The following is a 22922-nucleotide window of genomic DNA, read 5'->3' on the forward strand; positions in this document are numbered from 1 at the left end:
GGGTCCATGAGCTCTGGGGCCGTTTTGTCTTTTGAATAAAGAAATGCGTTAATTTAGGGCAGCAGCTCGTAAAAACACCTGAAAACCTAGACAGGAATCGTCCATTTGCTCTGATAAAGTTGATCCTTGATACAACAACCTTCACGACAGAATCCCACTTCAGCACTTTGCAGCACAGTGCCTGCTGGTGAATTAGGCAGTGGACCGGTAGCGGGGCGGTGAGACTGCGGTTTTTTTATCTCCTCGTTCATGCGTCCTATTAGACCCCAAGATACGCCCACCAGACTCTGAGCTCCATCAGTCATGATGCTGGCATGCTTTGTCCAGTCCAGATCCAACTCTTCCTTGGTTCTACATACGGTACTTTGTCGAAAATATCCTCCCGCGCTGCTTGCTTGCCTGTTCATTAACACAATGTAAGACCAGCTCTCTTTATTTGAACATGTTGTACTTTGAAGTGCATTTTCGATTGACAGTTAACCGAATGTCTTTCGGATTTGACTGTTCTGCAGAAACACGACTACAGTTTTATTCATTTCAGATTCATTATTTAATTTGGCCACTGGGTGGCGATATACTCCACAACATTGACAGGCTTTTACTGTCAAACTTGAAGAAGCTCAAAAATGTTGGTGCTTCATATGGTAAGGAGAAATATTCTGTACACAATAATTTCAATAATTTAGCCTCGTCAAAGGTTTATTCTCTAGTGGGGATTTTAGTGGGACTCACCAAAGATCAACTTAACTGCTTCAAAGGGCTGTTTGGGGGCTTGTTTTATTTTTCTTACTGATGAAAGTCAAAAGCAGGAGATCAGCTCCTCTGTTGGTGATCAGGTTGGTAAAGCCGCTCTCCTCATATTGACATCAGTTTCCCTCAAGCTCATGAGCGTCCTGGATGGTACCTTTGCATAATAATCTGTTGGCCTTTTGGCATTTGGGTTTTATAAAACAATCTTTTAAAGTTCCACTCCGATCGTCTTCTCATCTATTTTTAATGTCTTCTCAGAGGTCTTTTAATTAGGATTACTCAGCTTTTAGGTAAAATCCAAAGACCTGTGTTGTTTTCCAGGACATAGTTTCTGCAGAGCGGCAGGAGATCATTAGAAAGATTCACCTCTTAGTTGTGGACGTGATGCTGTTGGCGGGGAGTGAGCCTGTGATGATTTCACATCAACCCTTTGTTTACAGTCTCTCCTTCTAGGCCTTGTGCTATTCTAGGCACTTTAACGTTGGGAGTTGGGTCATCTAGACCCACTAGACAGTGCTCTGAACCTTTTTTCTTCAATGAATTGTGATCTTCACTGGTGTCCATGGATTACATGAAATCTTTCCACCTTTATCCACCTTTGTCATGGTAAGAGAACATGTCAATGTAAGGGTGGGGTCATCTAAGATAGCACAAGGGTTAACTTACAGCCCCTCACAACCCCAAGCTTACATAGGTGGTGCAAATGGAAACGGTGACCAGTATCTGGATTCTAATTGACTACTTTGCTTTAGTTATGCACAGAAGAAATGTTTAATTTGTCAACTATTCCTTCATTTTACTAAAATATAACTGCGTTTTGTTTATTATCTTTTATTTTTTTGTCCTACATGTTTTCCCGCCATTAAAGATGTGGCCATCTTGTGACTTCCGCTGTGTTCTGTCAGCAACCGCGCTGGGTTTGTGGTGAATAATCCATGTTGGGGTGTTTGTGCAGGTCCCAGAGACCAACACGTCGTCCCCCGTCAGACAGGCAGAGCTGTCCACAGCTCACAGTGGGGTGAGCCCCCACGTCTGCACCTCAGCTCGCCACAGGTGTGTCGCTCAGGCTGAGAGTGGTGGAAAAAGAGGCGGAGCGAAAGTGAATTTGAAGAAGCGCTTTGGTCTCTGGTTTCAGTGCAGTTACATGACCCGGGCTGCTTTGTCCCGCGAGCGCTGACTGATGGCCTGAATGGGCTCCTTTGAAGCAAGCTCCAGTTTTAATTAAGAGGGTTTGCCTCTCTTGGGCCGCTGATCTGTGAAAGCCACTGGGATAAATATTGAATGGGGTTCACCCACTGGTTACTGCGCCCGGGGGATAAACAGGTGCTTCAGAGGGCAGATATTTGCCAGCTCCCCTGCCTTCACAGTGTGGTCATATCAGGAGGAGGGGTGTTGGGTGTCATGGCTTCCACGGTATTGGCTATTGAAGCCCGATCTTATTGGAATGACGTTCATGCCCTCCAAAGCTGTGGAATGAGGAGCAAATTGGCGTCCTGTGAGAGGCGCCAGTGATACCCAAGTGATCCGTTGCCTGCAGCTCCACCGTGCTCGCACACTGGCCTCCTGGAGTGTGAGATTTTCATCTCTTAGGTGTTGGCCGGGAGTAAAGGAACAGAGGCCTAGCTGTGAATATTCAGAGGTGTTCGGTAACACAGCTGACCTCTGTTCTGTCAGTTCAGATAAGCTGCATGCAGCACTCTTACACTTGGCAAAGGAAACTGTACTCTGGTAGCCTGGTACCTGCAGAAACGGAGCCGAAGGTGCAGGTGTCCCATGCGGTTTGTTTGGCTGCAGTAAACATCGGGTTTGTGTGACATTCATAGAACAATAAGGCGGCCTCTGCACCAGAACCCCACAGGCCAGGTTGTTCTGCTGTGTGGTGGATGAAGGACCTCTTTGGCGTGGTGGCAAACAGAGCCGGTGTCCTGCTTGGCCTTTTTAGCGACTTATCTGCATTCTTTCGTGGGGGTGTTTGCTCCGGTTGCGGGGCCAGCTTCAGACCTTGTTGTCTTGGCATCTCGTGAAGCAGCCGGGTAAAAGGATACTCTTGTGTCAGCTGTTTCCTGCTGCAGCTTATGACAAGAGCCTCTATTCATCAGCGTGCCCTTCTACACTCCGCTCGCCTCCCCCCACCGTCCAATGAATAAGTAATTATTGGCCATCTTGAGGCAGGATATTTGGATGGCTCTATTTAATGTGGCAGCAGCAGGTAAGGTGATCGGGCCCCAGGCCCAGGCTGTGGAGCGTAACTGTTCCAGAGGAGAAAGGTAACTTGAACTGGTGTTGGGGCCCTGCAGCACCTCTGTTTATTTTTCACATGGTCTCGGAGCTCGTTATCCCTCTTAACTCTGAGAGGCAGCTCTCTAAGGGCCCTCTCTGGCCTACACTTCACCACACAGTGTAATATTTGATGGGTAAACATGCTTGGAAAATCTGAGCTGCTGGGTAACCGGAGCTCCTCGTCTGTCATCAGAAGTGCTACCTTCTGATCCTCACGATAAGTGGCAATGCATGACATCACATACCGTTCGTGCCTTTGTGGAGTCATTCAGGTACTTTGCAGAGGACTCCCTGTACGCCAGAGTTGTGTGTCAGAAAAAGGAAAAAAAGTCTGTAAAAAAGATGATACAGTGTTGTGGTCAAGGAATGCCCAGGTTTTTTTCCCTCATGGATGAATTTCAACCTTTTTCTTTCAAAAGAAATGAAACCTTTGACATTGGTGTTAAATCCATCAAATTGGTTTACAAGTGCTATTTGGAGGAGGATCAACAGCAAAAATACAGTCTTATGGAACATTTAAGTGTAAATTCCAGCTGAACTGGGACCCATGAGTTGCTGGTTTGGTTAGTTTTTTAGTCAAATCCCTTCTACCATGTTAATGGAGTTAGTGCTTTGTTCTAAAACCTCTGTAGGTTTGGTCTCAGAGCTACAGATGCTGTTCTCCCTCCAAATGATACAGATCTGGTTAGTGGTTGTTAGCAGAACTCTCACCTGTGAAAGGAGGTACGAGCAGATAAACCTTTGTTGGATCTGCACAGCCTGCTCTGGTCCTGCTGAGTCACCACTTTGACTTAGCAGTGAGTTCATTTAGGATGAGAATCTATGGACAGTTTATCATTTAACCAGATCCAGCCCCTTTCATTTTTGTCACTCAAAGTGTGATTGATTACACACAATGAAAAACAACCATTCATACTGCTGTAAAGATGACATATTGGGATGATATTAAAGCTTCTCCTGATGTTTCACTTTAAATGTATTGAAGTGTTTTTTTATGCTGCCTGCAACACTAACAATTTAATCATGAAGTAAAATGCTTTGATAGTGAATTGATTTTCAGAAACATTGTTTTGTTTGGTTCCTGTAACTGAAAGGTTGGTGGTGCGTGTTTGTGTCTAATGCTAAATGTCCTGATATTCTTTTCCCCGTCATGTTTACTCATGAGTAGTCCAGGTTGTATATATTTTTGACAGCAATGCAAACTATAATTTGTATTGTCTCTACCGCCTTAGCCCACAAGTGGCCGGGACATGCTCCAGCAGCCCCCGTGACCCCAAAAGGGACAAAACGGGTTTAGAAGATGACTGGATGAAGATGAAGCCCAATGAAAATGCGTTTGTGAGGGAGCTCCATCGGGGGGAACTGTTGCAGCGATATCAGCTTGACTCAGTTGTTCTGCGATATTTGCTTCAGTCTTTGTGCTTTTTAATTCAGAAAGTCTACTCAGACAAAACTTGGAATCAACGGGGACAGCAGCCACTTGCCAGTCTTTCCTCCTCTTTTGAAATATACACACCTTTCTCTCTGTGGTCTACACATACATTTCACTTAAGGGCCATTAAAATACCCTCATGGAAGGGGATAGGAAACATTAAGAGTTCTTATTCTTCCCTTGATCATCATTAAAAACACAGGCCCAGCCACAAATCGATTATCCAGAGGATTCCTTGTTTGAGGGTGAAACACTGTCTTGGTCGAACCTTTTCTACCAGACTTTTAGACATTAGAAAGAGACCACATAACGGTGGGAGTGAAGAAGGAAGGAACTACTGTTTATTGATCACAGGTGGCGTAATACACAAATGTGTTGCTGTTGTCCAGATAGAATCCCAACACACAAGTATCTTGAAGGGCATATTATAGATGTTAAACCCTAAACACCTTCAGCATATTGTGAATACATCAAAACCTGTGGACATCTCTCTCAGCTATGATTGTCAGCAGAACAACCATTCTACTGTGTTTCATGAGTAACAGGAATAGTTTTCTGGCAGTCTTGACCTGATGCTTTAGAGCCCAGAGATCACTTCTCTCTAATATACATTGAACAAAAACTTCAAGTGTTGGTGAGCAATCATTCTTAAATAAATGTACTGTTTACACTGTTTTTCTACCCTCTTTAAGTCCTCTTTGAACATTTTAAGCAGATGTCTTGATGTGTCTAAGGCAGCTGAGTTTCATTTTTGTTTTTCTTTTCTTCAATATATCTTAAGTTATGCTGCATACATTAAAGTTTGCAGCACTAAATTATAATATTATTTGATAAGCTTTTACAGAATAAAGAATTTGTAGTTTTGCATAAAATACATATCTTAGGGGTTACAACAGATAAGGAGAGATGAAACTTATAAGCATCCCCAGCTTCTACTTTATCTGTGATCAGGGAGAAAAGATTTCACCACACCACTGAACAGCCAATTAAGAGGCAGCTAGACTTTCACAGCCACCACAAAGGCGTCCGATCAGCTTTCTGAGCCAGAAAAGGTCATCAGGTGCAGAGTGACAGGACACTTTATGTAAGATACAACCCTTTTTTCCTCTCCATGTTCCGTAAAGGAGAGTACCTGCCAGTCTGTCAGAAAACCTTCTCAGACAATAGATGCTAGTGATGCGATGGCAGCATCATAATAAACGGCAAAGCCTAACAGACTATTAAAAATACAACAACAAAAGGTGAAACCTAGCCTCTCATTTGCACATTGTTGGAAACATTGTGGTTAATTGAATTATTTAAAACGATGAAACACTTAAAATACAGAGCCACCAAAAACACCAAATCCAATGTTTACAATGAAAATGTTAGTTTATTTTTAATTAAAAGCTGGACGGCTATGATTCCTGTGTGGTAGTTGGTGGCATTCAGGTGAAACACTGTGTTATGGTATAACCAAAGCTCATAACAAAAGCTATCCAAAGGTAAAAGATAGATTAAGGTTTTGAGTGAGGAGCGTAATTCAATTTGTTTGAATTTAAAAGGCTGTCTGAGGAAGCGCTAAAGGAACCAAAACCTAACTTTACCTGCCAATTTAATCAGAGACTAGAATCTGATAGTAAGGAATTTTTGATTCATGATAACCCAATCCAGAAGTGACAAACGCATGTGCCACAGTGAGCCAAGAAAGTCTTTAGTCAGTCACCAATTGTGAGAGTTCTCCCACTTAAAAAGATAAGAGAGGCCTGCAATATTCCTCATAGGTGTACTTCAGCTATGAGAGACAAAATGAGAGGAAAAAAATCCAGAAAATTACATAGTCTGATTTTTAAAGAATTTATTCGTAAATTATGGTGGAAAATAAGTATTTGGTAGATTACGAAACGTTCAACTCAATACTTCAAATGTTTTCTGTGAGTCTTCATAAACCGTTGCTGGTATTTTGGCCCATTCTTCCATGCAGATCTCCTCTAGAGCAGTGATGTCTTGTGGCTGTCGCTGGGAAACGCAGACTTTAATCTTCCTCCAAAGATTTTCTATGGGGTTGAGACCTGGAGACTGGCTAGGCCAGGGGTCGGCAGCCTTTACCACTCAAAGAGCCAATTGGATCAATGAAAGCACAGGGAGCGGCAACACTAGGGGTGGTAGAAAAAAATCCTTTCGCCGATATATCACGATAGTTCCTTTGGCCATACTTTTATTGATTTAAAATGCTGTCAGGATATTTTTTAAATTATTTGTGAGCGTGATGTTTCTTTTAATTTTTTGTCCATTTCCCACAACCTTTTTTTTTTTCTCTCTCTCTCTTTTCTCTTTATTTCCCACATTTCCCACAACCTTGAATAGACTTTTCTGTCTGTCAAACCAAGAGTTCAGATGAGTGAGATGATGGAAACAAATTCTCTTTGATGCAGACTCCTGTCTATTCTTTTCTTTAAATCCAGTAAACTCAATAAATGATATTAATTTTATGGATGACAACTATTTTTTATTAGTAGCAGCTGTTAGTTTGTTGCGGGTCTGGCATCATAAGCGGTGAGTCTAAGCCCCGCCCCCGCTTCCACCCGTTCACATCCTCTGAAGCTCCAAGTTGTTTTCGCCCGTATGCAACCCCCCTCCAGCGCAACATAGGGTCATCATAGCAGTAAGTTGACAGGATAGTAGGGGGGCCCTAACTCAAATTTCATTAATTTCACGCAGATATGGGTGGTCTTAGTCTAGGAAAACTGCTGGCAAAAAATAAAAAACTGGCTTTTTTTTGTGGGCGCTATGATAATGCCACTGACTGTCTTTTTAGAAGAGCTTTCCATCCCATAACAGACTCTGGTCGGCGTTCACAGGTGCGGACACGGCCCCTCCACAGGCTCACGCTGCTCTCTTCCTTCTGCGCGCTCGCACTACCGGCCGGTGTTAAAGGCACCACGACAATCTTAGAACATGATAGTTATTATACAAACCATAGAGAGCCGCAGCACAGGGATGAAAGCCACATGCAGCTCCGGATCCGCGGTTTGCCGACCCCTGGGCTAGGCCATTCCAGGACCCTGAAATGCTTCTTACGAAGCAGCTCCTTCATTACCTGAGCAGTGTGTTTGGGATGGTTGTCACGCCACGTTTCATCTTCAATGCCCTTGCTGATAGTGGAGTTTGGATTGACTGTTTGAGGTTGTGGACAGGTGTCTTTCATATAGATAAGCAGTTCAAACAGGTGCCATTAATGTTGGTAATGAGTGGAGGACAGTGGATCCTCTTACAGAAGAAGCTACAGGACTGTTTGTCGATGACCAAATACTTGTTTTCTACCAGAATTAGCAAATAAATTCTTTTAACACCAGACATGATTCTCTGGATTCTTTTCTCATTTGTTTTCTCATAATTGAGGTATACCTATGATGAAAATTACAGACCTCTTTCATATTTTTAAGAGGGAGAATTACTTTTTTGCCCCACTGTATATCTAAACAAAGCTGGATCAACCCTTTTCTGATCTATACTAAGAGCTGCTTTAAAACCAAACTCAGACCTCCAGTCATTGCTGTCTTTGCCAAAAGTGACTCCAACCACTTTCTGCTATCCAGATGTGGACAAAGGGTTTGACAGAACTTAGTTGTAGAAATCCAGAAATCCAGAGAGTACTTTTTGAAACTTTAGTTTGTGTCTGATGTGTGACTTCCAACTTAATTTGTTATCGATAACAACCCTTAAGAATTTAATGTCTGTAACACTTTCAGTTGAGACGTTATTTATTTTTACTTGAAAGCTGGGTATTGGTGTTGTAGTTACCAAAAAACATCACCTTGGTTTTGTCTAGAATTAAAGATAATTTGCTGGAATCCATCCATGATTTTATTTTGTTCAACTCCGTGTTCACCACATTGAACATTGAACAAGGTGAAGCTTCTGTCAGCTACTGTGCTGCACACAGATGAAACCAGCTTTCTGATGAACACAGATATTTCTCAACTGTGTCTACATTGACTTTTTTATTTACTCAGTTAGTTTTTATTTAATTTCCTTGTTTGCTGCCAAACATTTAGCACGTATGTAAAGCATGGTCTCTGTTAATGAAAGGTTCTGTAGAAACCCAGCTGCTTTGGTAAATCCCTCTTCATGTTGGTGTTTCTATTCAGGTTCCTGAACCCTGCTCCCGCTGCCCCTGTGCTTCAACCAAAGACACCGTAAAGGAGAAGGCCAAAGACGATAAAAAGAGGATTCCCAAGATCTTCTTTGGCACACGCACGCACAAACAGATAACTCAGATCGCACACGAGCTGAAGCGCACCGTCTACTCCAGTGTGCACATGACCATTTTGTCCAGCAGAGACCACACCTGTGTCAACCCTGAAGTGGTGCCACACTTCAACCGGAATGAACGCTGCAAGGATCTTCTGGAGGCCAAAAATGTGAGGATGGACAACACAAGAACACGGGCAATTCCAGCCACGACCCACCTAAGATCAAATGTAGAAAAACAAAGCAGAGATATTTAAATGACAATCATTCAAATATCTGACAAAATCTAGCATGAAAGATTCATGTTTAGAGTGTTGAGGTTTATTTGGAGTTCACTGAAACCCAGAATGGACTATCTCATGCTGTGTAGCCTCAGAGAAGAAATTATGGTCACAAAAGCCTTTGACGCTCTAGAATGTCGAGAACCATTCAGCACCTCTTCCCTGGAGATATGAGACGTTTGTCGTCCTATATACTGTCCTAAAGTTGAGGCGCCTACTGTAATGAGGACAATTATGCTGTCATTGGAGGTGTTTGCCTCCCATGGAAATCGTTTTTGCTTTGTTAAGAGACGGCTGGCCGAGGAGTAACCCTTCTGTAGGAGGTGTCACCGCTGCTGTGCTTCATGACCTCCAGCGCTGGTGTGTGGTTACCATGCGTTCAGACTCACATTCAGAGAATATTGTCATCAGTCAGCTTCTGCTCAAAGCTGTGCTGACTTTCCTGAAGGAGGGCGGGGGGGGGTTGAAGGCTGTTAATGCGCCTTTCATTCAGCCGACAGACCTCGATGTCAGGGAGGTGTTCTGTTCATCATTAAGAGAAGGAGACTGTTTCTTTCAGAGGTCATTAGTGAAGTTGTACCTGAGTCCACCCGTGTACTGTATTTGTGTGTGTGTGTGTATGTGGGGGGGGGGTGTCACCCAATAAGCTGTTAAATGTATAGAGATCAGGGTGGGGTTTTTAATGGCATAGCTGGGCTGACCGTAATTGGGGCTGGGTCATGAGACCTGCATTCACTGTGTGAGGAAATGTTAGATGCTGCATTGGCTCGAACACTTGGAACACCGGGGAACCTTTTTAAAAGATGGAGACGGGGATAAATGAACTATTTTAAACAGGAGGGCACTCCAGCGTGTCTGCTTTAAAGTTTATTGTACAGTAGAATAAAATAAAAAAAGGGTTTACGTAGGATTTCTGCAGGTCCAGTTAAATGTTCTCCAAAGTAGAGTATATAGCAAAATACTGCTGAGAGGTCGTCTTTTTAAGAGTGCACATAAGTAAGCCCTTTGTTTGAATAAAATCTGATGACAGCCGTCTCTCCTGCACTGATGTTCTGAAGTCACAGATTCATGACGGATAAGGAAATGTTCAAATGTAGGTCAGCAGCTCATTCTTCAACTTAACTAACGGCAGGGATTGGCACCAAAATACATGTTGTACATTTTTATGAGTCTCTGCTTGTAGAAATGTTTTTTTTAATGTATTCTGCCTCCCTATTCCTTAGTTAACAGTTTCTTATAAATGTCTTTGATCTCAATGTCCAAGGAAATGAACTCTAAGCTGTTTGTAGGTATTTTAATCACACTTTAAAGTGGAAAAAAAGACGATTCTTTTACCTGGTATAAAGATTGAAAGATCAACTTCACAGAGTACACAGGCGAACCAAAATGTAGTTTTCATTCACGTTTTTAGATCTAGTTTTTGTGACAGTGGCCTTGAAGAGTAAAATCACATCAACAAATAACTATTATTAAAAAAACATTACATTTTAGAAATCAAAATGTAATTCGAGAAGAAGCAGACAAAATAAAAAGGAAATGTGTTGAAGAAACACAAAGGAATTTCCAGAAATGGAGGATTACATTTGTTTACTAGTGTAAGTTATTTGGCTACGTCTTCTGACAGAAGATATTTATTTGAACGTTTGAACCACTGCAAATGCAAAAGTTTGGTGATTGCTCAATCGGCTCTTTACCACAGTTCAGGTGAAACGTCCTTCTTCTTTCCCTCTCCTTCCAAACCCAAACCTGTTGTCTTTGGTTTGTTTCATTTTTTAACATTTCATTTTGGTTTCTGAAAATTACTTTTGTTTACCAAAATTTGTGGAAGTTTTTTTTGTTTTTTTATTTCTAAAGTGTTCTTCTTTTTTGCTTTCTTAGTTGTAATTTAACATTTTTGCATTAAGTGTTTTGGTCATTAGCACTTCACCTTAATTTTTAATACAATTAGCTTTTTTAAGTTTAAAAGAGTTTTACTTAATATGTGTTCATTGAATCTGAAATTTACCCCAGTAATGAAATTTGAGGTGTGGCACTTTTTTAATTGTGTAAGTGATCAAGCGCTTCATTCATGTTTTATGTCGATTGGGTGAAGGTTTATCTAAGCTTTACATGATTTGAACATGATTACTTTAAAAGAACAGATAATATTCAAGTCTCCATGCAATCAGATTTTTGTCATTTATGATTGGCATGTCAGTCATGAATCACCGTGTGTCTGGCGTTTATATTGCCCCTCAGTCGTCTCGTCATGTGAGATTGCTCATCCGACACTCACCATCATGGGTCTGTAGTGTGTTTGGGTTGATGCTGAAGTCCAATCCAATCTACAGCAGTGCTTTTGGATTGCATGTCTTAAATAGACAGTCTATAACTTTGTGTCAGAAGCCGTAGTGGGCTGTAAATCTGGGGCGAACGTCCTAACGTGTTTTGTGTGACAGGGAAAATCCTGCCGGTTCTACCATGGCGTTCAGAAGATGCGTGACCACCACACTCTACAGAGAGTCCATGGGCTCCACGAGGCCTGGGATGTCGAAGACCTAGTGACGGTGGCCAAGCGTCTCCGGTCGTGCTCCTACTACGCCGCTCGTGAACTCATGCAGGGAGCGTCCATCATTTTCTGCCCGTACAACTACCTGCTGGATCCAATGATCAGAGAGAGTGTGAGTGGAGTTTGAAAGTGTGGAAACTACAAGGACATCAAATCAAAACCCCAGAAAACAGCAGACTACAAATGTGTCATTTTGAAGTTTATTCCTTTACAGAGTGGAATAGACTATATGAAAATACAAACCTACATTTTGTTTTTACACATTTTCGGTTGCAGCTGTAATCTCATTTGAACACGTTTTAGTTTTTGGGTACTTCTTTGTTAAGGAAAAACCAATGTCCTTATTAATCAGGTTAGTTAGATCACCTTTGCAGCACAAACTCTTGTTAACTAGTTTTTATCAATGTTTATCTGGATGCTTTACAGGCATCTCATTGGTCTGTGTTGAGGAAAAATGGGTTTGAGAGGAAACACCTCCCTGGATTCACAGGTTTTCTGTATCTGGATGTAGTATAGACACGAGGAATTAACTGATACTTTTCTCTTTCTTTCAACTCTGTATTCTCACTAGATGGAAATAGATCTGGCAGGACAGATCTTGGTCCTGGATGAAGCCCACAACATTGAGGACTGTGCAAGGGAAAGCACCAGCTTCACTCTGGATGAGAGCAGCTTGAAGACGTGCAGAGAAGAGCTGGACAGCATGGTCAAAAACAACATTAGACGCTCCCAACACGAGCCTCTCAGGGACTTCTGCTACGCTCTCATCAAGTCAGTCATCGATTGGATCAATTTGCCGATGCTCTTGTTTCATCTTGCAAAAGTTGACTTTTATTTTCTGTTGTGTTGCAGCTGGATTCAAGAGTGCCAGGTCTTGTTGTCTGAGCGTGGATATGAAAGTGCCAGTAAAGTCTGGAGCGGGAAAGACATACTGGGCATCTTTTATGGTTTGGGCATTACAGCTGACACCTTCAGGATTCTAAAGGTACCCTAATCCTTGTACCGGTAGTCTTGTTTGAAGCCGTTTGTCCATGTCATTGATTGTGCAGATGCTCTTCCACTGTTTCTCTTTGTTATAGCAAAATCTTGCAGCTGTTTTGGAAAAGGAAGAGCGTGTGGGCTTGGTTCATGGAAAGGAAGACATGGTGCAAGTCCCAACCATCAGTTCAATGACGTCCACTGTCCTGAAAAACCTCTTTATGGTGCTCGACTTCCTCTACAGGGACAACTGCCGGTCAGAGACAAATTCATGCTCTGTTTTTCATATCACACCAGTTCCTCACAGCACAAACTCTGAAGAAAGCTCTGCATGCCTGCAGGTTTGCTGAGGATTACAAAGTAGCTCTCCAGAGGAGCTATTCATGGACCAATCAGGTCCCGCCTGATGTCCCGGATGCCCAAGGCTTTTTGGTCCGGCCCCGACCACGACGCCGCCAGACTGCCAGAGTCAAGACTGAGATCCTGACGCTAAGCTTCTGGTGCCTTAACCCCGCTGTGGTGAGAGACTCTGCATGCAAGCCTCTGCTGTCTTCTAATGATGGCGGCAAGCAGTTGAGGAAGCACACAGACGAGATTTTGACTAGTGCTGTCAAATTAACGGGTTAATCACCATTATACCATGTTCCGGGTGAATACTCGATTCTGATTGGCTGCTAGATGTGCGTTAAAACCTGATAACGCACGGTGAAAAAAGAATTTCCGGTCACCTAGCTTAAATGTTTTCTATCACTGAACTTTCTCTCTGAGCTGATACTTTATTCAACGCATCGGAAAGATCAGCATATATATAGCGCCGAATCTTGACTGCAGTGGTGGTGCGGCGCGACGCGGACTATTTGTTACGTGATGCGGTGCGTAAAAAATAGTCTGCTTTGTGAGAAAAGCGATCCAAATCGAAAAAAAAAACAAGAATTAAGGACTAAAACCTGGTTAATTATGTATTGCTTTTTTAAGTGACCATGGTATAAGCGGGTTAATGGCCTTCGAAATGTGCATTATCACTTTTTAACGCACTTCGCTGAAGCAACCATCCTCATCTTCGCGTCGGACGGTTCAGGCTTCCACGGCGTGTTTAAAAAGTGATAACGCACACTCCGTCCGCCATTAACCCTCACTTAATTGATTACAGACAAGTTATCGCGTTATTTTTTTAAATCTTGTTATTCTAATTTTTTAGCACTCTGGACCTGATGTTTAGTTCTTGTGTTTTGTTCACACCTTGTATGTGTAAAAGCAAAAGTTGGTAGTCTGTTCTATTAGGAAAACTTCATAAAGCTAGTTATTTTTTTTTAGTTGCACATTGATCTTTTCTTGCACCACAATGTCATGAATTTAAATGATGATATCTGAAAGTGAGGCTTTTTACAACTATTATTACGTTGAAAATAACTCTGGCTAAAAACAGATCATTTATTAATTACAGGTCATGATAAATTAATCGGACAAAAAAATGTATTGCATGACAGCACACATTTTGACCATGTCATCCTGTTTGTACTTCCCAGGCTTTCTCTGACCTGAGTGGCTCAGTGCGCAGCATTGTGTTGACATCAGGAACACTGTCGCCCATGGGATCCTTCTCCTCTGAACTTGGGGTGAAATTTTCCATTCAGCTTGAGGCCAACCACGTCATCAACAAATCCCAGGTTCCTGACATAAAAATATGACTCATATTGGGGGGGGGGGGAGAATGAAATTTTAAAATGGATCCATGAAAACCTGTAATATGACATCAACAAGACTCATAAGCTTCAACTTTTTTTTCCTCTTGTGGCAGTTCCATTTTTGTCCTCTGGATGTCATCGTCTAACCATGAAATAGCAGAAATGTTCAGGCCTGAAGAGAGAAGCTGATAATCCACTTTCAGTATCTCATGTTCTCCTAAAGTTTAAAGTCCCACTCCAATTACGTTTTTATCAATTGTCAAAGTGTTCCTAGTGCTCTTTTTAATTATGGTTATGAACATTTTAATCCAATTTTTCAAAACAACTGTTGTTTTCTAGGACATATTTTCTGCAGAGCAACAGAGGTTTATCAGAAATGTACTTCTGAGCTGGAAATAACCCTCCACTGATATCCCATAATCCCTTAGTTTATACTCTCCCCCGCTGTCTTGCAGCCCCTCACAACCCCAACCTTGTATTAGTGGTGAAACAAAAAGGGTGAGCTCCAGCCGTACAGTTCTGATCCAGATTCCAGCTCAGATGAGAAAAACAAAGACGTTCATGGATCTGTTTGTCTGACAGTGGATGATCAGAATGGAGCAGAGCAGGGAGCTTGTGGCCCAACCATTTCGGTTGCTGGATCAAAACTGAGAGACTTTTTAAACTACGTTTTTTTAATCTGCTCCTGATCCACTATAAACTGAATAAAGAAATACACAGAAACACAGTTTACATTTTAAATTATTTTACACATGTCCTTTATCACAAGAAAAATGCTACAAGGAGATGTAAAAAACACACCAAAAAGACCATTTTCATTGGATAGGGGGGCTTGAAGACAACATTAGACGTGTTGTTGTTGAGTAGATGTGGGGCTGGCTTGATAAAATCGATTAATGGATCTGAATTGATTCAAGCTTAATAAATCAATCATCGATCCATAAAAGTAGAGATCGATCTTTTATGCATTTACTTTTCCGGGGACTTGAGTATATATAATGGAATTTCCCATAGGACGGCTAGCGCTTGTTCGACCTAAACATACATTGCTGACTAAATGAACAGCTTTATTTACTCACAGGCATACATTTTCTAAAGTTTTTAAAGGAAACAATTTTTTAATTAGCCATATGTGGTCTAAAGCACCGTTTTTTTTGCTCAAATATTCTGGAATAAAGTGTAATGCTATAGCGCGTGCTCCACCTAGTGACCACATTGAAACGCTCTCCAGGAGAGGCAGAACATTTCATTTTGTAATATGAATCATTTTAGAGCCGTTACAATGTTATTGATCTGCACATTTTTGTTGGAGCTTCTCTTTTTGTGTAACACTGTTGGTTTAACAATCTCATTGGTTTATTATTTCACTAATAAGTTTTACATTACGTGAACTGCGAATATCTTTAAAACATGTATAGATTATTATTACATTTCTATACAAATATGTCTAAATGTGTAAACAGTGTAAAAGTGCTAAATCGAATCGATTCAGGCTTGAATTGATTCTGAAAATGATTGGTGACACCAGCCCTATAAAAAAGTGTAACCCCTCTGCTAAGGACCCAAAGTTATTTCAAATCAAAGTGAACTCCTTTTTTTTTAGCTTTTACTTTGTCTCTTTTAGGTTTGGGTTGGAACAGTTGGTGCTGGACCTCAAGGAAAGAAACTGTGTGCCACCTTTCAGCACACTGAAACCTATGCATTCCAGGATGAGGTGGGCGACCTGCTGCTCCACATCTGCAAGGTCATAGCCAAAGGTGTGCTCTGCTTTTTGCCATCATACAAGGTTAGTATTCAACAAAATAAACTGAAAAATAAGAAAACATGAGCAGTCTGTTGACACCTCAGGCCATTTTCCAAATGGCAAAAGATTGTGTGGAAAACAAAAATGTGTTTACATGGGTTAACCTTTTTTAAGAGAACAGTAACCAGGGAAATTATTTTTTCAAAGGGTTAGGAAAAAGTGCATATTGGCAGTCTAGATAAAACATAACATGATTAAAAAAAACTCTATAACTCTTGTGCTATCTTAGATGACCCCCCCCTTCCATTGATGTGTTCTCCCTACCAGGACAAAGGTGGATAAAGGTGGAAAGATTTCATGTAATCCATGGACACCAGTGAAGATCACAAATCATTGAAGAATAAAGGTTCAGAGCACTGTCTAGTGGGTCTAGATGACCCAACACCCAATGTTAAAGTGCCAAGGATAGCACAAGGGTTAATACAGGATAAAGTAACATGACATCCAAAAATAAATATTGAATGGTCTCTCAAGTAGCAGTGATCTAAATCAGGTTTAGAGAAATGCATCAATAGGTAAAAATAATGCTTTTGGGTTGTTGTTTTTTGTGAAGATTTAACAATAAAATATGATTTTTCATGGTATACAGATAAGATAAGATAAGACTTTATTGATCCCTGGAGGGAAATTGAGTAGTGGGACAATAAAGTAATTAGTCATCCACCAATAGTTCAAGTTCTACTTAAAAAGATGAGAGAAGGCTGTAATTTTCATCATGGGGGTAGATCAACTATGAGAGACAAAATGAGAGAAGAAATACAAAAGTTCACATCGTCTGATTTTTAAAGAATTTATTTGTATTATGGTGGGAAATAAGTATTTGGTCACCTTCAAAAAAGTAAGATTTCTGGCTCTCACAGACCTGTAAGCTTCTTCTGTAAGATGATCGTCTGTTCTCCACTGGTTACCTGCATTAAGGCTACCTGTGTGAACAGGTTTTCTCTATAAAGACACCTGTCCACAACCTCAAACAGTCACACTCTAAAGGCCTGTTCACACCGGGACGAATTTCGCTGGCGATTTTCGCCGACGTTTAACGCCTCGTGACTAAACAAAGGGCACCAACGAGAGTGTGCACACCGACGCGAAAAAACGCCACGCGTTAAAGCATCAAAAAAAAAATAAGCCTCGGGTTCGTTTTTTTTTTCGACGCGTCGCGTCGAAATCTACTCGACCAATGAGAATGGCGCTTTTGCTCACGTGTCTGGAGCTTCTGAAGTTACAGTAAAACACAACTTGGGGGCGCTCAAACACAAAACTGCCTTGCTGAGCACACATACCAGCGAAGAAGATAGACGCCAAGTAGCGTCTACACAGCCGCGAAGCAATAATGACGGACATTCTAAAACATCCCCGAACCAAGCACCAGTTGGAGCTACTGGTGCTTGAAATATTCATATTTTCTTTGTTTGATTCTGACAAGCGTGTAAATACTTGCTCTCTTCTTCTGAGTGAAAAGCGACTTTAAGAAGCGTAAAGTTGCGCAGCGCCACCTTGTGTACAGGAGTATTTCTGTTTTACATTAAGCGCCATCTAATGTCAGGGAATGAAATTGCATGTTCACTCCACTCATCGTCAGCGAAAATCGCCTGGGTGTGAACACAAAAAACGTGGCGAAAAACGCTGGCGAATAACGCCTGGCGAATATTCGTCCCGGTGTGTACGGGCCTTAAACTCCACTATGACCAAGAACAAAGAGCTGTCCAAGGACACCAGAAACCAAATTGTTGACCTGCACCAGGCTGGGAAGACTGAATCTGCAATAGCTAAGCAGCTTGGTGTGAAGAAATCACCTGTGGGAGCAATTATTAGGAAATGAAAGACATACAAGACCACTGATAATCTGCCTCCATCTGGGGTCAAAATGATCACAAGAATGGTGAGCAAAAAAATCCCAGAACCACACGGGGGGACCGAGTGAATGACCTGCAGAGAGCTGGGACCAAAGTAACAAATCATGCTTAGGGGCTGTTTTTCAGCTAAAGAACCAGGACGACTGATCTGTGAAAAGGAAAGAATTAACAATGCAATGTATTGCCATGTATTTTCAGTAAAAATCTCCTTCCATCAGCAAGGGCATTGAAGATAAAACGTGGCTGGGTCTTTCAGTATGGCAACAATCCCAAACGCACTGCCCAGGTAGTGAAGGAGCGGCTTAGAAAGAAGCATTTCAAGGTCTTGGAGTGACCTAGCCAGACTCTGGATCTTAACTCCATAGAAAATCTCTGGAAGCAGTTGAAAGTCCGTGTTGCCCAGCAACAGCCCCAAAACATCACTGCTCTAGAGGAGATCTGCATGGAGGAATGGGCCAAAATACCAGCAACAGTATATATCAAAGTACTGAGTTGAACTTTTTGTTATTGACCAAATACTTATTTCCCACCATAATTTACAAATAAATACTTGTGATTTTCTGCAATTTTTCTCTCGTTTTATCTCTCATAGTTGAGATATACCTATGAGGAAAATTACAGACCTCTCATCTTTTGAAGTTGGAGAACTTGCATAATTGGTGGATGACTATTACTTTTTTGCCCCTCTGTAGACCCTTTTTAGGCCACAAAACCCTTTGACAGCAGAGCTGTTACCAGCCACATTTAATGAACACACGCTCTTTGACATACCATAAATGTTTGACCGTTAATGCGATCACAATGAATCAGCTGATTCTGACACAGAGAAAATGTGTCGCATGTCAGCGCAAAACTGCTTTTTTCATCATCTGCGGAATCAGCTGGATTTATGTGGTGTGATTCGGTTGAAGAGTTTTCAATGGGTGACGTGACGTCACACTCGCTCGGTCCAGTTCAATGGGCAGAACAGAGTGGTGCCTCCGCTGTCACAGAAAAGGCACAGAAAGGCTTTTTTTTCACAACAAAAGTGTTTGATAAAGCCAATCCACTCCTCAAGGGTTTTGGTCTGTCAGTTCACCCTAAAGTAATGATTGTGTCAGCTTATGCCAAGAAATGTGCCTTAATTCAATAAAAGGAATAAAATCCTGAGAAGAAACATGATGATTATAAATCACCATTGATGTGACACACAATAGTTGGCATTTGTGGAGTAGTCCACAGATAAGCAAAGAGATGAAGCACCAGAGTGACCATGACGGGAAGAGATGAGGTTCAGTTATACATGCAAAGACTTTTGCTTTTTGCAATACGACCCCATAAAAAAAAAAAGAGAAATGAGAGATTCACCCAGGTTAACTTTGTAACATTTCTGCATTTGATTCTGTCCTCTACGTAATACCAGAGTTTCATTACATTGTGTTGATATATCAGCAGGATGCATCAGTATTGATTCCACTTATTACCAGAGAGAGAAGCAAGGGCCACAGGTCAGAGGCCTCTGAGTGTGTTTGCTGTTTGACTGCATTTGTACACCATACTACAGTCTACCATGCAAAGACAGCAACCATTTTTCAAGTCCTTTAGCTGACATGAGCTTCAGCATCACACACCATAGGAGATCCTTGCTAATCAATTGAGGCATTTGTCAGGAGCTTGTTAAATGGTGTCGTCCTCACAGAACTGTATTCTCTTTCAGTTAATGAGGGCACTTCAGAGAGCAAACTCACAGACACTTTGTCCCCCTTTGTTTGTTATGCATTTTTGCTCATTAATAATTGATGACCGCTGCAGCTCAGTTGTCACATTAGCTTACTTAGGGCCAAGTGGATTTCATATGTATGTCATTGTGTGTGTTTGTCCACATGTTATAAGTGATCATTTAACGCACCTGACACATGGTCCATAGTAATGCATGTGAGTTATGAACAAAGCAGACTTTTTCCATTTCTAAACGATGCTATTGTCATCTCTTTCACATTGTCAGATGATTTCAGTCTAATATTACGTTGATTGTTTTGTGCCGTCTTAAAGTTCTGTTCATTTCGCCACAGATACTTACAGTTTCCAAGTTCCGTTAGTGAAAAATCCCATTTTTTACAACAAATCTTCTTGCCCTCTGCAGCTTTGCAGAACTTGTTTGCAGATGACATGCTCTTTTATTTAACTGGTATTCTCAAAGTGATCCGATAGCTCTTTCTGAATTAAATATAAGTAATGAGGGATAACGTAACACTTCATGGAAGTCTTCAAGAAGTCTTCAGGTGATATAAAGTCAGGTATCAGACTTCTGCTGCCTTGAGTTAACACTGAAACCTTTATGTTTTGCCTTTGGCCGTTTTAGTTTTCGCCTTCAGCGTGTCTTTTTGTCTCAGAGTAAACTAGCATTTCAGTATCTCTCCTCCAGTGGTTGCTGGTTTGATTTCTGGGTTGTTAAAAACAGCCACGTGAAGTTCGAGGGAAAGCTAAGACTCTGAACCTTGTGGTTTTCTCGTTTTACTTTCCCTCTTGTACGCCTGTGATGCCAGCCAAGCAGCAACTGTGAGCTGTGGGATGTTTTTTTATTATTGATAGGCACGTAGGAGTCTTCTCTCTGTCTATGCAGAAGCATAAATATTTAATCTGCAGGCAGCTCTTAAAGATAAGGAGATGAGCGGGATATGAAGGGCTGGGTATTAATTGGAGTCCATGGGGGCCCCTTGGTGCCACTGAGTCCCGTCTGCCGTGTGATCTGTGCGTTTGTGTTGGTGTGTAGGGAACATGGAGAGGATAAGTCATATCAAGACATCCTCGTGCAGTGATGCCTATCGGCACCTTAAACAGACAGAAAGGTCAGTAAGGTGAATTGTCTTGTAGGGTCAGAGAGGTGTCCCCACTTTCCTCACACTCACACACAAACAAACAAACAAACAAACAAACAAACAAACGCAGAGGTTGACATTTTGTCTGGATTATCCCAGTTTTGTAGATTGTGAGATTTAGTGTTTTCTTTGGAGCAGGTATTTATGAGAACTGAGACTTGCAAACTCAGAAAGAAAGATGCATAATACATACAAAGTGTCCTTCTAACCATGGTCAGTTTCTAAAAGCCCTCGTCTCATCTCAATGTTCCTGTAGTCTTAACAGTGCCCTGTTTAATGCTCAATAAAACCACAGCCGACTCTGCTGTCTGCTCTCAGTCAGCAAAAGAAAACACAAGCATTTCACTGTCAACAGGATCTGATGGTTTATTACAAAAAGCAGGGTTTCAAAAGAGACACAAAGATGGTGGGGAACACAAGATGCTTTTAGGAGATTGCAATAAGAGCCATTAGGTGATGTCGCCTCACTGTCTGTGTGAAGACACAGCCAGCACTGGCGCCTGGGCTCTGCTGAGCTCGTGTCAAATCAAAGCTCTACTGGAATGCAAGGTGAACGCAGGCCAGTGTGCGGCACGCACAGGCGCCTGGCAGGACACGAAGCTCCGGTCACACAGCACTGCTGTCTCACAGCAAGACTCACTCTCCGTTAAGGGGCGCATTAAACTCACGGGTCAGCTTGCCCAGTTTAGCATGCCACTGCTGATGTGTTAAAGCAGAGCTGATATTTTACTTGAGTTTTAACAGTGGAAACTTCAGGTTACTGCTGTTAGACTGAACTGGTGCCTTTTGGAGGACTTTAAAGTCTTTAACACCACATGTTAAAGACTAAACATCTGAGTCATTCTTTTGTAACCTGTGCAAATTAGCCCAATGAAGTGTCAAGCTTTCAAACGGGGAAACAAAATAGCTCAGAATAATGGACCTCTACCAGTACTTTAAACAGTTAAGGGGGCAAGGCGTGCATGTAATACGCATTGAAAATGTAATCTGGGATAAATGGGTAACTTTAAATGTTTACACATCAAAATCCAATTCATTGCAGCCCAAAAGTATTTAAATAGAGCCCTCTCCGTCTCCGTCTCCCTCACACCTTTCATGTTAGATGCCCCCCTCATATGTAGACGAAGGTCTTTTTGAGTATATTTGAAGACATCTTCACATTTATTTAAATAAAACTGTTGCAGTGAAACGGAAATTATGTATTAGTTTTTTCTCTCTCTATTTTTTTCATATATTGCAAGTCATGTTGGACCATGTTGGACCCCCTTTTGCCTTTAGAACTGTCTTAATCCCCTCCGCCTCCACATGTCCCACCACTGTGTACCCATTCGTAGTGAGCTACGCAACTATATACAACCAAAGATTTGTGTGTGTATATATGCCGTTTTTGGCGAAAAAAAAACCTGTGCTGTTTTCAAGGACATAGTTTCTGTAGAGCTGCAGTACTTAATCAGAAATAAACCTCTGATTAGTGATTGGGACTGTTGGTGCGCAGAGTAAGCCTTCCCATCATCCTTTGTCTACATGGTCTCCCCCTTTACACCCACAAGCTAACATTAGCGGTGCAGCAATATTGTGAGCAACATCCAGCCATATAGTTTTGAGTCAGATATCAGCTCAGATGAGGGCCACTTTATGACCTGTTCAACTACTCGTTAACACAAATTTCCAATCAGCTAATCACATGGCAGCAACTCAATGCGTTTTAACCTCGTAGACATGGTCAAGATGATCTGCTGCAGTTCAAACCGAGCATCAGAATGAGGAAGAAAGGGGATTGAAGTGACTTTGAATGTGTCATGGTGAAAAACTGCTGAACTACTGGGATTTTCACCCACAGCCATCTGTAGAGTTAACAGACAATGATCCATAAAGGAGAAAATATCCAGTGAGCAGAAGTTCTGTGGCCTTGTTGATGCCAGAGGTCAGAGGAGAATGGTCAGACTGGTTCCAGCTGATAGAAAGGCAACAGTGACTCAAAGAACCATTGGTTACAACCGAGGTCTGCAGAAGAGCATCTCTGAACGCACAACACATCCAACCTTGAAGCAGGTTGGCTACAGCAGCAGAAGAACACACTGGGTGCCACTCCTGTCAACTAAGAACAGGAAACTGAGGCTACAACTCACACAGACTCACCAAAACTGGACAATAGAATGATTTGAAAAACGTTGTCTGGTCTGATGAGACTTCATTTCTGCTACGACAATCTTCTGGTAG

The 22922-nt window shown here is 41.7% G+C and overlaps 1 protein-coding gene across 10 annotated transcripts in view; it reads left to right on the plus strand.

Moving 5' to 3' along the window:
• Nucleotides 1-22922, plus strand: part of brip1 (BRCA1 interacting helicase 1) — a 151024-nt gene that overhangs the window by 15248 nt on the left and 112854 nt on the right. For all 10 annotated transcript variants that reach the window (XR_013647251.1, XR_002874397.2, XM_078929987.1 and 7 more), the window contains exons 7-14: nucleotides 8593-8865; nucleotides 11415-11636; nucleotides 12096-12295; nucleotides 12377-12509; nucleotides 12604-12758; nucleotides 12844-13021; nucleotides 14029-14169; nucleotides 15812-15973. Coding sequence is in view for 8 of the 10 variants with exons in the window: in XM_078929987.1 (XP_078786113.1) it covers nucleotides 8593-8865; nucleotides 11415-11636; nucleotides 12096-12295; nucleotides 12377-12509; nucleotides 12604-12758; nucleotides 12844-13021; nucleotides 14029-14169; nucleotides 15812-15973 (1464 nt within the window). In the remaining 2 variants the exon portion in view is untranslated. The remainder of the gene's footprint in view (nucleotides 1-8592; nucleotides 8866-11414; nucleotides 11637-12095; nucleotides 12296-12376; nucleotides 12510-12603; nucleotides 12759-12843; nucleotides 13022-14028; nucleotides 14170-15811; nucleotides 15974-22922) is intronic.

This window comes from Oryzias latipes, chromosome 13 (assembly GCF_053564925.1).
Source record: "Oryzias latipes strain Hd-rR chromosome 13, Olatipes_Hd-rR_3.1".
NCBI lineage: Eukaryota > Metazoa > Chordata > Actinopteri > Beloniformes > Adrianichthyidae > Oryzias > Oryzias latipes.